This window comes from Ranitomeya imitator, chromosome 2 (genome assembly GCF_032444005.1).
Source record: "Ranitomeya imitator isolate aRanImi1 chromosome 2, aRanImi1.pri, whole genome shotgun sequence".
In the NCBI taxonomy this organism is placed as follows: Eukaryota; Metazoa; Chordata; class Amphibia; order Anura; family Dendrobatidae; genus Ranitomeya; species Ranitomeya imitator.
In genome coordinates, this window is record NC_091283.1 from 647,442,725 (window position 1) to 647,454,950 (window position 12,226).

Genomic DNA, 12,226 nt, shown 5'->3' on the forward strand with positions numbered 1-12,226 from the left:
TGCGTCCTCCTTCATTGGCTGAGAAATGGCGCTGAACGCGTCATATGAAACGCGACTTTGGCGCGAAGATCGCGTACCGAATGGCCGATCCCACACTGGGATCGGCTCAGGTTTCACGAAACCCGACTTTGCCGAAAGTCGGCGATTTATGAAATTGACCGATCCGTTTCGCTCAACCCTAATAATAACTTTATTAGCGCAGCTTACACATTCTGATGTCCTCACTAATAGACATCTACCACGGTTCCCATACATTCTACCTAGTTAATCCTATACAGTCTAGCATCTGCAGCAGTGAACCAGCTACACTGTATGTGCTGCTGACAGGACCTGGAGGGAGCCCATATATTCTAGCTACAACCACTCAGACAGGCGTCTAAAGCTGCAGGACGTCACGTGGTAAGTACACCCAGTGGAACGCACAGACCCTGGGCTCTGGAACGCACAGACCGGAAGTAAGGTGCCAGGAAAGGACAGGAGACGTCTTGTGGCGGAAGTAAACAGGAAGATGAGTCTGCGCTGAGTAAGTGCTGAGCTGCTGCAGTTATCGCGCTGTCAGTGCTGCAGGGGAGTGTATTTAATGTCCGCAGCTCCGGAGGGTGCCAGTGCTATTACTATGAGTAGAGTCTGTCACTGGTGACCGCCATAGCGCTGCACACTGAGCCTGAAGTTACACCTAGTTCCGTATGAAGCAGGTGGGAATGCTTTCTGTTGTTCCCTGGTATCAGCCAGTTTGGGCTGCATCCTGGGCACTCCTTTGTAGTGTAAGAGGTGGTCACTGGTAGCAGGGCACATGTGGGTATGGCATAGTGGTGCCCCCATTAGTGTCCTCACACTGGCTAGTCACAGACACATCTAGCATGTCAGTAGCTGTAGACAGTGGCCCCCATGAGAAGCCGTCTCTTCATGTACGTGTTGTTATGGTTTCAGGACCACCGCTTGGTCGCCTGCCATCCTATGCTTCCATCAGATGGCCTGCACTATGCACCCAGCGGATCCTCAGGTAGACTGGGCGTACACCGTCTGGATCTAGTGACATTCCTTGTACTGGATTACTAAGACTGTCCTTTATCGCAGGGTGGAGTTCAGATACATATGCAAGTCGAGGATGGAGAAATCATGTGTGTGAAGATTAAGGAGGAGGAGATACCTGCTGATATCAGCCTATGTAAGGAATAATCAGAAATGGATGCTATGTTCTTCATCTGCCCCACTGTCCCCTATAAGCTCAAACACATGTTATGGCCAGCAGGGGGCATCATTAGAGGAGGGGGGTCATTGGGGGATGGTTCTCTGGTTTACCCCTAGAAGGTAAAAGTAGCACTTTATCAGCATCCTTATGCCCTCTTAAATTATGCCTGAATTAGCCCCAAATGTACATGTTAATAAACTAAGTTTAATCATACCTGCCTGTGATCACCGGACTAGTCCAGGACCGCTGTCAATCAATGCCACTGTGTGTGTGGGTGGGGGAGCACTCTAACAACAGTGTGATCGACATCTTAGTCGGCTTGTGAAGTTTTCTGCTTTCTCTGCACACATTGACCACATCCAAGGAGAGCAAGGTCAATTAAGCCTAAAATGAGCAAACACCCTGCAGTAAATATATGGCAATCGTGCGTAAAAAATAACATAGAGTACTTAGTTGACATAATTTTGATTAAAAAATGTAAAAGACAACCCACCTTGTCACGGTGACCCTATTTGGGATGGTCCTAACCTCTATTATTAAAACCTTATTTTTCAAATGGTATAAATGTGAAAAAAAAGCTGAGCAGGATGGAGACCCTGACAAATGGAGACCCAGCAATGGGGAACTATATGAATGTAATGTCCAGCTCAAAGAAAAGGGAGGCCGAGCAGAAAACCTAAAGAGATGAACTGGAAAATAAGTTGATGTGCTTGCAGACTAAAGGCACATGTTCATACTGGCCAGTAACCAGACAAAACGTAAGATGAAAACAAAGTGAGCAAATACCCTGCAGCAAATAAATAAATAGCAATAGTGCTTGAAACTAACACAGGGTACCCCATCATTTTGATTAAAAAAAACATGTCATCCCACCTTGTCAAGGTGACCCTATTAATAATGGTCCTAACCTCTAGTATTAAAACCTTACAATATGTAAAATTACGTAAACGTGAGTAAGGGCCGAGCAGGATCGGGACCCCGAATAATGGACACCCAGCCATGAGGAGCTATATAAACTTAAATTAGTTACACCACTCTAGTACAGAAAAAAAAGGAAAAGAATGCTGGAGTGGTGATTTAAAATATTTTTTAGGTTGCGTAACCACTCTTGTCTATGGGAGTGTCAATTGAGATGGCTGTCTGACGAACGGTTGGCCAAAGCATAATTCGGCAGACAGACATTAATATATGGCCAGCTTTACTGATACAAGGCTGGTCAAAACCAATTCTCAGCAGGGTGCATGCAGACAAACCACCAAGCTGTCATGTCTAGCTCTTCATTCCATGGCCACCAACATCATTAGGAATGTGACACCATAAACCAATTGTCATTAGCTTGTCTTTATGTATTCGCAGTTGTAAAACTACAACTCCCAGGCAAATATCACAGATCCACAACAGTTGCAAATGTCATCCTTTTCCCACATGAAGATGAGGAATAGTGAACAATGTATGGTATTTACTCCTGCAGATGGATCCAGTGAAAGAAATCCACCAGAGAGACGCCTGAGACTTCAGTACTCACATGGCTTAAAGCCAGAGAAAGAGGTAATAATAATAGTAATAATATGTATTTCTATAGCACCAACATATTCCCCGACTCTTTACATTACAGAGGGGACTTGTACAGACAATAAAGATATAACAGAGTAACACATTCAACAGATACCAGGGGAGTGAGGGCCCTGCTCACAAGCTTACAGTCTATGAGAAAATAGGGGAGAGATGAAGGGTGAATGGTAAAAGGTGCTTGTATTGGATCGTCCAGCCATCAATATAAATAGGGTGATAGAGATGAGAAGGAAATGTAGGGTGGTGCAGAACTATGCAGCGCTTTCTGTGTGAGAGTGGTATGTTTGTATTGAACTCTGTAGCGGGTGGGCAGCCAGTGCAATGACTGGCACAGAGTAGAGGCAGCGGTGTAGTGGTTGGAGAACGATATGATTCTGGATGCTGCATTCAGGAAGAATTGGAGAGTTTTGTAAGAAGGAGACAATTAGTTGAATGTCGCAATATTCCAAATGAGAATGAATCAGAGCTATAGTAAGAGTTTTGCAGAGTCAAAGGTAAGAAAAGGTCAAATTCTAGAGATGTGTTTGAGGTATATATGTGACATGAGTGAGTGAGTGAAGGAAAGCTCTGAGTCAAATATAACCCCAAAGGATCAGGCGTGCTACTTGGGAGTTATGATAGAACTACACACAATATTAATATTGGGTTTATGAAGGTTAGTGGTAGGAAGAAACACAAGGAGTTTCTTTTTTTGACAGACTCCGTTTTAAATAGAGGGAGGACATGATGTTAGAGACAGCAAATGGACAATCTCTGGTATTTTGTAATAATGCGGGGGTGATGTCAGGAGACAGTATGTATAATTGGGTGTAGTCAGCATAAAGAGAGTACTGAAAACCAAATCTACTGATGGTTTGTCCAGTAGGGCAGTGTATAGAGAGAAGACGAGGGGGCTAAGAACTGAACCATGAGGAACCCCAACAGTAAGGGAAAGAGGAGCCAGCAAAAGATACAGTGAAGGAGCAGTCAGCAGTCAGAGAGGTAGGAGGAGAACCAGGAAAGAACAGTATCCTTGAGATGGATAGAGTGGAGCATGGTGAGGAGGAACTGGTATCCAGTGTTAAAGAATCAGCAGGGAGTATTGGCCATTAGACTTAGCTGCTAGTAGGTCATTAAAAACTTTAGTAAGGGCAGTTTCAGTAGAGTGTAAGGAGCAGAAACCGGATTGCAAAAGGTCAAGAAGAGCATTGTCTGAGAAATAGCAGATTAGACAGGAGTAGACCAAATGTTCCAGATGTTTAGAAATTAAGGGAAAATTAGAGACAGGTCTGTAGTTAGCAGGGCAGTTCTGGTCGAGGGATGGTTTTTTAAGTAATGGGTGTACGGTGGAGTGTTTGAAGGAGGAGGGAAAGAGCGTGGGTAAATATTTTTGTTAGGTGAGTGGTGACATCTGGGGAGAGGGACTGAAAGAGATATGAGGGAATAGGATCAGTGGTGCAGATAGTAGGGCGAGAAGATGTGAGGAGCCTGGTCACTTCTTCTGTGACCGTTTCAAAGACAGAAAGTCAGATGAAGTGCCGGAAGGAAGTGAATGTATAGGGAGAAAATGTCCTGTTATAAATGAAAAATATTTAGAATTGAGTCCTCAGTGGTTGATACCTTTTAATGGCAAACTGAAAAGATGGTAACAAATTGCAAGCTTTCCCTTCATCAGGCATAGACTAATACAAATTCTGAAAAAACACATATTTATGCACATTACAGCCCAGAAAAATGCCATAGATAAGAGATAAGACAGGTGACGTGAAGCAGAACTACCATTATGTGAGAGAGCTAAAATGTTTATGTCCATAAATATTGGAACAATTCATAGATAAGAAGTGTGAATGTTTCATTGTCCTCTGATTGGGGTCTGATTCTGTGTTATGATGACCCCAACGGTCTGAGGAGCAAATTCCTTAATTGATGTAAAAAGACATAAATCCATGGGACACATTCATTCCTGCACTGAGCGTGTCAAAGGTCATCAGCAGCTTATATTCCCAGACTCTTCTGTCTCTTTGAGATTTGAAGTTACCTTTTAATACAAGTAATTTCTTGTCCATAATGCTGTGATCCGGGTCCGGTGCCTCCCATCTTCTTATGATCGCCGCCCTCCTGCTTGCTTCATCGCTCCCGGCATCGCCCTCCTGCTTGCTTCATCGCTCCCGGCATCGCCCTCCTGCTTGCTTCATCGATTCCGGCATCGCCCTCCTGCTTGCTTCATCGATTCCGGCATCACCCTTCTGCTTGCTTCATCGATTCCGGCATCACCCTCCTGCTTGCTTTATCGCTCCCGGCATCGTGCTTCTGCGCAGGCGTAAAGTACTGCAGTGCGCAGGCGCTGGGTAATGTCAGAGAGGCCCCGCACATGTGCACAGCAGTACTTTTGTTTTGTGTTTTTTTGTCGCATCCATTGTCTTGCATTGGCATGTCTCGGCCGATATGCACAGCAAATCGCCTCATGCTGCGATTTCACTCGCACGTATAATACGGCCAAGAAAAATAACATTGATGTGAGCTGCCCCATAGATTAACAGCAGCCCGAGTGCTATGCGATTTTTTTTTCTCCATATTCCTCTCTACTGTAGTCCACAGAGAGGTAATCTGATGGTATTAGCAGGATACAAGATATAATAACAATAAATAATGTTATTCCTCATGTATACACACTCATATGACAGCTTGGATGTATTGTTACTCTTTATAGTACTCTGTTATGACACAGATATTCTGTAAAGCAGGAGGAGGACTTGGTTAGCTCTGCTCAACAGATGATTCCCAATTGTATTTATTATATTTTAAATTAAAATTATTACCAAAATATTAATAGCAGTTTATTAATGTATTTTTATTTTTAGGAGGAAAGATTGAATATTGTTCTAGTTAATACTGATCCAATGATTGATGGAGACAGCTCTTACTTGGATAATAAGGAAGAAGAAATTCCTATAGATTTCTGCCCCGGTGAGGAATGAAAACTAAGCAGATATCATGTAATGTGCTCCTTCGCTCGCTATATAAGTGCCACGTTTTACACAATCCTCACCACTACGTGTCCCACATCAGGAGCCATCAGCCCATGTAGGCAGACTGCCTGTGGCACCTTCTCTCTAGAGATGAAGACAGGATTAGAGAATGTACACAACATGGTCAACTTTTAATGGCCATTTACTAATTGACTGATTTTTGCAGAATTTTACCCATTTAGTCTGTAGGTACCCACACATACAGTGCCTACAAGTAGTATTCAACCCCCTGCAGATTTAGCAGGTTTACACATTTGGAATTAACTTGGCATTGTGACATTTGGACTGTAGAGCAGCCTGGAAGTGTGAAATGCACTGCAGCAAAAAAGAATGTTATTTCTTTGTTTATTTTTTTTTTAAATTGTGAAAAGTCTTTTCAGAGGGTCATTTATTATTCAACCCCTCAACCCACCAGAATTCTGTTTGGTTCCCCTAAAGTATTAAGAAGTAGTTCAGGCACAAAGAACAATGAGCTTCACATGTTTGGATTAATTATCTCTTTTTCCAGCCTTTTCTGACTATTTAAGACCCTCCCCAAACTTGTGAACAGCACTCATACATGGTCAACATGGGAAAGACAAAGGAGCATTCCAACGCCATCAGAGACAAGATCGTGGAGGGTCACAAGGCTGGCAAGGGGTACAAAACCCTTTCCAAGGAGTTGGGCCTACCTGTCTCCACTGTTGGGAGCATCATCCGGAAGTGGAAGGCTTATGGAACTACTGTTAGCTTTCCACGGCCTGGACAGCCTTTGAAAGTTTCCTCCCGTGCCGAGGCCAGGCTTGTCCGAAGAGTCAAGGCTAACCCAAGGACAACAAGGAAGGAGCTCCGGGAAGATCTCATGGCAGTGGGGACATTGGTTTCAGTCAATACCATGAGTAACGTACTCCACCGCAATGGTCTCCGTTCCAGAGGAGCCCGTAAGGTACCTTTACTTTCAAAGCGTCATGTCAAGGCTCGTCTACAGTTTGCTCATGATCACTTGGAGGACTCTGAGACTTACTAGTTCAAGGTTCTCTGGTCTGATGAGACCAAGATCGAGATCTTTGGTGCCAACCACACACTTGACGTTTGGAGACTGGATGGCACTGCATACGACCCCAAGAATACCATCCCTACAGTCAAGCATGGTGGTGGCAGCATCATGCTGTGGGGCTGTTTCTCAGCCAAGGGGCCTGGCCATCTGGTCCGCATCCATGGGAAGATGGATAGCACGGCCTACCTGGAGATTTTGGCCAAGAACCTCCGCTCCTCCATCAAGGATCTTAGGATGGGTCGTCATTTCATCTTCCAACAAGACAACGACCCAAAGCACACAGTCAAGAAAACCAAGGCCTGGTTCAAGAGGCAAAAAATCAAGGTGTTGCAGTGGCCTAGTCAGTCTCCTGACCTTAACCCAATTGAAAACTTGTGGAAGGAGCTCAAGATTAAAGTCCACATGAGACACCCAAAGAACCTAGATAACTTGGAGAAGATCTGCATGGAGGAGTGGGCCAAGATAACTCCAGAGACCTGTGCTGGCCTGATCAGGTCTTATAAAAGACGATTATTAGCTGTAATTGCAAACAAAGGTTATTCCACAAAATATTAAACCTAGGGGTTGAATAATAATTGACCCACACTTTTATGTTTAAAATTTATAAAAATTTAACTGAGCAACAAAACCTTTTGGTTTGTAAGATTTATGCATCTGTTAATAAATCCTGCTCTTGGTTGAAGTTTGAAGGCTCTAACTTATTTGCATCTTATTAAACCTGCTAAATCTGCAGGGGGTTGAATACTACTTGTAGGCACTGTATATGATGGGTGATGTGCAAAGGATGTGTCCCATCGCTCATCCAACAGCAAATGTTGGAGTACAGTAATATAGGGTGTGTTAGATTTCCTCGTGCATTGTCTTTAGGTCCCACAGGAGATAAGCTGCCACCTTTCTTGCCGGAACCAATGTTAGTCTGATGGGTATTTAAGACTTATGGGTAGCCACAAAATTCTGGTCCTCAGATAACAGGAGAAATGTTAGATTGGAAATGTTGGCTATGAATTCTTTGAAAACAAGTTGGGCAAAAGCCGATTTGTCACCAGATTTCACAATACAAACTCTCTTAGACCTGGTGAGGCTGGTGCTTTTTCTCTGATAATCTAAATCAGAATCGCTGTGTAATCCTTTGAGAAATTGAAACTTAATCTCTGCCCACTTAATCTGATTATCAGTTCCTCAGTGTCCCTCCTCCCCGCCGCTGACATCTCACACTGCTCAATACAATTTGACATAAGATGGATCTTTAAAGTAAGTACACCTACTTGAGCAGGTATAAGAGATTTTAATAATAATGAATGCAAATTATTTAGAAGTCATTTAATAGAGCACATAATTCTGTAGGAAAGAATGAAAGTCCATATAGTAGAATATTGTAGGCTTTACTTTCTTAAACCGTCTTTTTTATCATTTACAGTAGCATCGGAACCTCTTGGGACTCATTCACACATTGTTAAGAAGTATGTAACTATTGGACCATCCAGGCGATTCCTTTACCCCCATGTTAACCATTACCAAAGTAACCCATGCCATACCTTTTTCTTAGCAGGACAAGCAGTAGTGGCAGAGCCAGCACTTTCTCTCACACTCGAAAAAGGCCATCAGCCGCCAGGTAAGTTACTGATTCTCTCTATCCACAATTGCTTTACGTGTAATTAAACAAACTTCCTTTTTTTTTCAGGATATCTGACAGTCGAGGTTACATTGAAGTAAACAGTCTCATAACTGCTGTGTCCCACCAACCGGCCATCTGGGATGCCAAGGACCCCAGTTACATGGACCGGCTTAAGAGGTCCCATGCTTGGGAGCGTGTGTGTCAGGAAGTGACTGACGACTGGGATGACTTGCACACAAAAACCAAAGACCGGCGATGTAAGCACAAGTAAGGCCGGCGTCACACTGGCATATTGCATCCGATGCGAGAACATCGGATGCGATATGCTAATGACACTCGGCTCCTGCTCGCAGCAGAGCAGGCGCCGAGTGTCATGTGTCTGTGCTCCGATTCTCTCGCACAGGGAAGATCGGAGCACAGCTGCAGAGGAGGCGGAGAAATGAATTTCTCCATCTCCTCCATTGCTGGGGTCCGCTTATAGCGCACATCACTCGGATGATATCCAAGTGGTGTGCGCTGTCTCACTCGCACCCATAGGCTTATATGGGTGCGAGTGAGCCGAGAGTTTTCCTTGGTCCGAGACAATCGCAGCATGCTGCGATTGTCTCGGACCGAGGAAAACGGCCGACAAAAAGTCGGCTGCTGGGATCGGCCCCATATGTTAACATTGGTCCGAGTGCAATGCAATTTTTTTGTCGCATTGCACTCGGCCGTTTTAAACGCCAGTGTGACGCCGGCCTAAATATGTTGCTAGTGTCCATCACAAAAATCCTACCATCAATTCAGACCTGAGTGAGAGCAGTTTATAATCTGCATCATGGGCCATCTTCCGTTTTCTCTTTGGATGTCCAGGCTAGTATTAAGGACGGTATTACGCTGTTGTCATTTACTTCACGTTTTTAACAGTGAAAGATCTTCAAACAAGATGGCGTTCTCTGAAGGACTGTTACAGGAGGGAGCTGCAGCAGCAGAAGAAGGCAGAGAAGAGCGGTGGACCAGCAGTAAAGAGGAAGACATACTTGTATTTTCGCCAGCTCCATTTCTTGAAGCCTGTTTTGGAGGCTCGCCGACAAGTTTGGAAGCAGAAGTCAGGAGACTGGTAAGTTTTAGTTTTCTTTTTTACTCTATGCAACCAGACCTGGGGAAACAGCAGCCCATGAGCCACATTTCATCTTTTTTGCTTTTCCTGTCCGTCCCATAGACTGGGACAGATAAAGGGCTGGAAATTAAATGTGACAAGTGACAAAGCAGTTCAGTGCCGGCTGCATTGCAACCAAACTAGGTGCACGCACCTGATTAACGTAGACGTGAGCGGCAACATTGGAGCGAATACAGGCACAAGACTTAGAGCAGGAGAAAGAAAGAAAGCTAAGTTGTGACAGAGACAAAGATGAAGACACGGATAGAGATCATAGTAAGGATTGCATGGAAATTTATTATGCTTAAAGGGAATCTGTCAGCAGGTTTGTAAGCAAAGAGAAGCTGAATCCAATGATGTGTGACTTAGGCTACTGTGTGCAGCTGTTCTAACTCAGAGCTTTTAAATCTAGCAATGAAGCAGAGCTGAGAAAGCTAGCCCCACCCACACCAGGCTCTGTATGTACATTGTGTGTAGACAGTGAGCTGCTTATCAAAGGAGAGCAAAGTCAGACTAGCAGGCAGGCAGTGCTGTAGACCAGGCAGTGATAATCACCAGGTAATAAAATCTTCAGTTTAAGTAAACAACAGCACACAGTCTGATAAGTGACACATCTCTTAAATCTGTATCGTAAACCCTGCCTCATGCAGTCCACAGATTACATAGCAAAAAAAACTTGCTGGCACATTTCTTTAAAGGCTGAATAACAGGAATAGTCTAATTTATAAACATTATACAATGCAGTTAAGTACATTATGGAAGCTGCACTGTAGCATGTAGTAGTAACTAGACTGCATACTGAATTCTGCTCAGTATTAAGTGATAAAATTAATATTAAATAATATAAAAATAATAAAATTACCATGCTAGTAGTAATATTGAGCAAGATTGAGGGGGTTGTATCAAGTTCAGTAATGGGTCAAATTGCGACTTTGCAATTTACCTTTTGTTAAAAATCCTCTCTGTTCTTGGAAACAGATGGATTTTTAATTCTGCAGTGTAAAGCTCATTACCTAGGTTGCCAGCCACCATGAAGTCCTCGCCTGGCTGGGTACTTAGGTAAGGAGCGCTTGGCACAACAGGGTCTTCGCCGTGCTGAAGTTGGCTGGATCCAACCAGATTCAGACTCCAACGCTACAGAGGCAACGTTACCTCTGGTAGAAGCAAAATATCCCCAGGAATGCAAGAAGCTGGGGCCTGGGAGCAGCATACTCCTAAAGCTTTAAGTTGCGAAAACCCCTTTAAATTCAGCCTATTGGTTCAGAGCATGTCAGCAGACGCTTGGTCGCTTGGAAAAATTGATTGATCACCTCTGTCACATTGGTTCCTTTATAGGTCCCAGTTGCACTATTACTCATTAGAAAACTATGATCAGGCTTGGATGGAAACACTAAGTTTATTTTTTTTAATGACCATAGGCTTGTGCTACAGAAAAATGATATAATTATCCTCTACCGGTCCAGCGATGTCTCTCCACCGCTGACCCATAATTTGTTGACAGTGCATGCGACTACTGCAGCCAATCACTGCCCTCAATGTTGATGGTGATGACATGAGCCACTGAGGATAGTGATTAGCTGCAGCAGTCATGTGCCCTCTAGTCATGATGAAGGACAATGTTTATAATGGTAGTGAACACGCATGTGGTTTTTTTTTAGCAGCATTTCTGGAAACCTTCGAGATAAGACCCAGGACAAAAAGTTGGAGCCAAAGTCATTTGCTACATTTACAATCCCAGAGTCAGGAGCTACACCTATTGTACCATTAATGGACAGTGCCCACCTGGAACAGCCCCAAAAAAGGAGAAGGCAGGAGAAAAAGTCCAATTGCACCCTGAATTCGCCTATAAGCTCCCACGGAGTTGTCAGGGAACATAAAGAGCTAGAGAAAGATGCAGACTATCACTTCTACATGTATATCATGGCTGTAACTAAAAGATTCTCTCCGGAGAAGAAGTGGGCTTTTAGAATGAAGATTATGGAGCTGCTGCAGATGCATTCTCTTCACCAGCATCCTTCTGCTTTCCATCCCTCCCACAACAACTACTCGTACACACCAGATGATCATATTTCCCCATCTACATACCCACCTGCTTACCCCCACTACTATCCCTATGAAACCTCTCATTCCTCCAGACACTCCCCAGAATCTAGTTATATTCATTCTAACCAGCACAATTCTTCAGACCCATCCATATTGTGTGCCCCTCCTAGTCAGCCACATTCGCCTAATGAATCTCCTTACCGGAGCCCCCTCTCCTGCTCTTCACAGACGCCTTCAAGCCAGGCCAGCATAGACACTGAAGGTGACAGCTCATTTTTGGACTATTAAAAAAAAAAAGTTATTATATAAAATTTACAGTATGTTTAAAATAGATTATATATATATAATATATAAGAAGAGTTTAAAATGTGGAATGTAAACAATAAACCTTTTCTTTTAAATTGTCAACTGTTTATTTTTGCATCAAACATTATGTGGAAAACCAGGCACAGTGACGATATGACAAGGAAAAGCTCTTTAAGGGGTTGTTCACTAGTGGTCAAGCTCGTATTAGTAGCTCTAGGGTGAAGCAAAAAACAAACTATACTTACCCTCTGTTCCAACACTGTTCTGTTGCATTTCCCAATGGTCACTTGACATAATGTCACATGACCGTTGCAGC

The 12,226-nt window shown here is 43.6% G+C and overlaps 1 protein-coding gene across 14 annotated transcripts; it reads left to right on the forward strand.

The window, feature by feature from the left end:
- Nucleotides 1-460: 460 nt before the first annotated feature.
- LOC138665419 (uncharacterized) lies at nucleotides 461-12,012 on the forward strand. Of its 14 annotated transcripts, none has more exons than XM_069752888.1 (10): nucleotides 461-523; nucleotides 931-1,003; nucleotides 1,078-1,168; nucleotides 2,549-2,740; nucleotides 5,605-5,710; nucleotides 8,226-8,268; nucleotides 8,355-8,420; nucleotides 8,490-8,680; nucleotides 9,330-9,522; nucleotides 11,220-12,012. In XM_069752888.1, the coding sequence occupies exons 4-10, from the start codon at nucleotides 2,600-2,602 to the stop codon at nucleotides 11,890-11,892; spliced, it is 1,413 nt and encodes a 470-aa protein (XP_069608989.1). In that variant the 5' UTR covers nucleotides 461-523; nucleotides 931-1,003; nucleotides 1,078-1,168; nucleotides 2,549-2,599; the 3' UTR covers nucleotides 11,893-12,012. The 14 variants fall into 14 exon arrangements, with proteins under 14 accessions (XP_069608989.1, XP_069608991.1, XP_069608981.1 ...); XM_069752890.1 differs by having other exon boundaries at nucleotides 8,229-8,268; nucleotides 8,358-8,420; XM_069752880.1 differs by having other exon boundaries at nucleotides 2,664-2,740.
- Nucleotides 12,013-12,226: the final 214 nt, after the last annotated feature.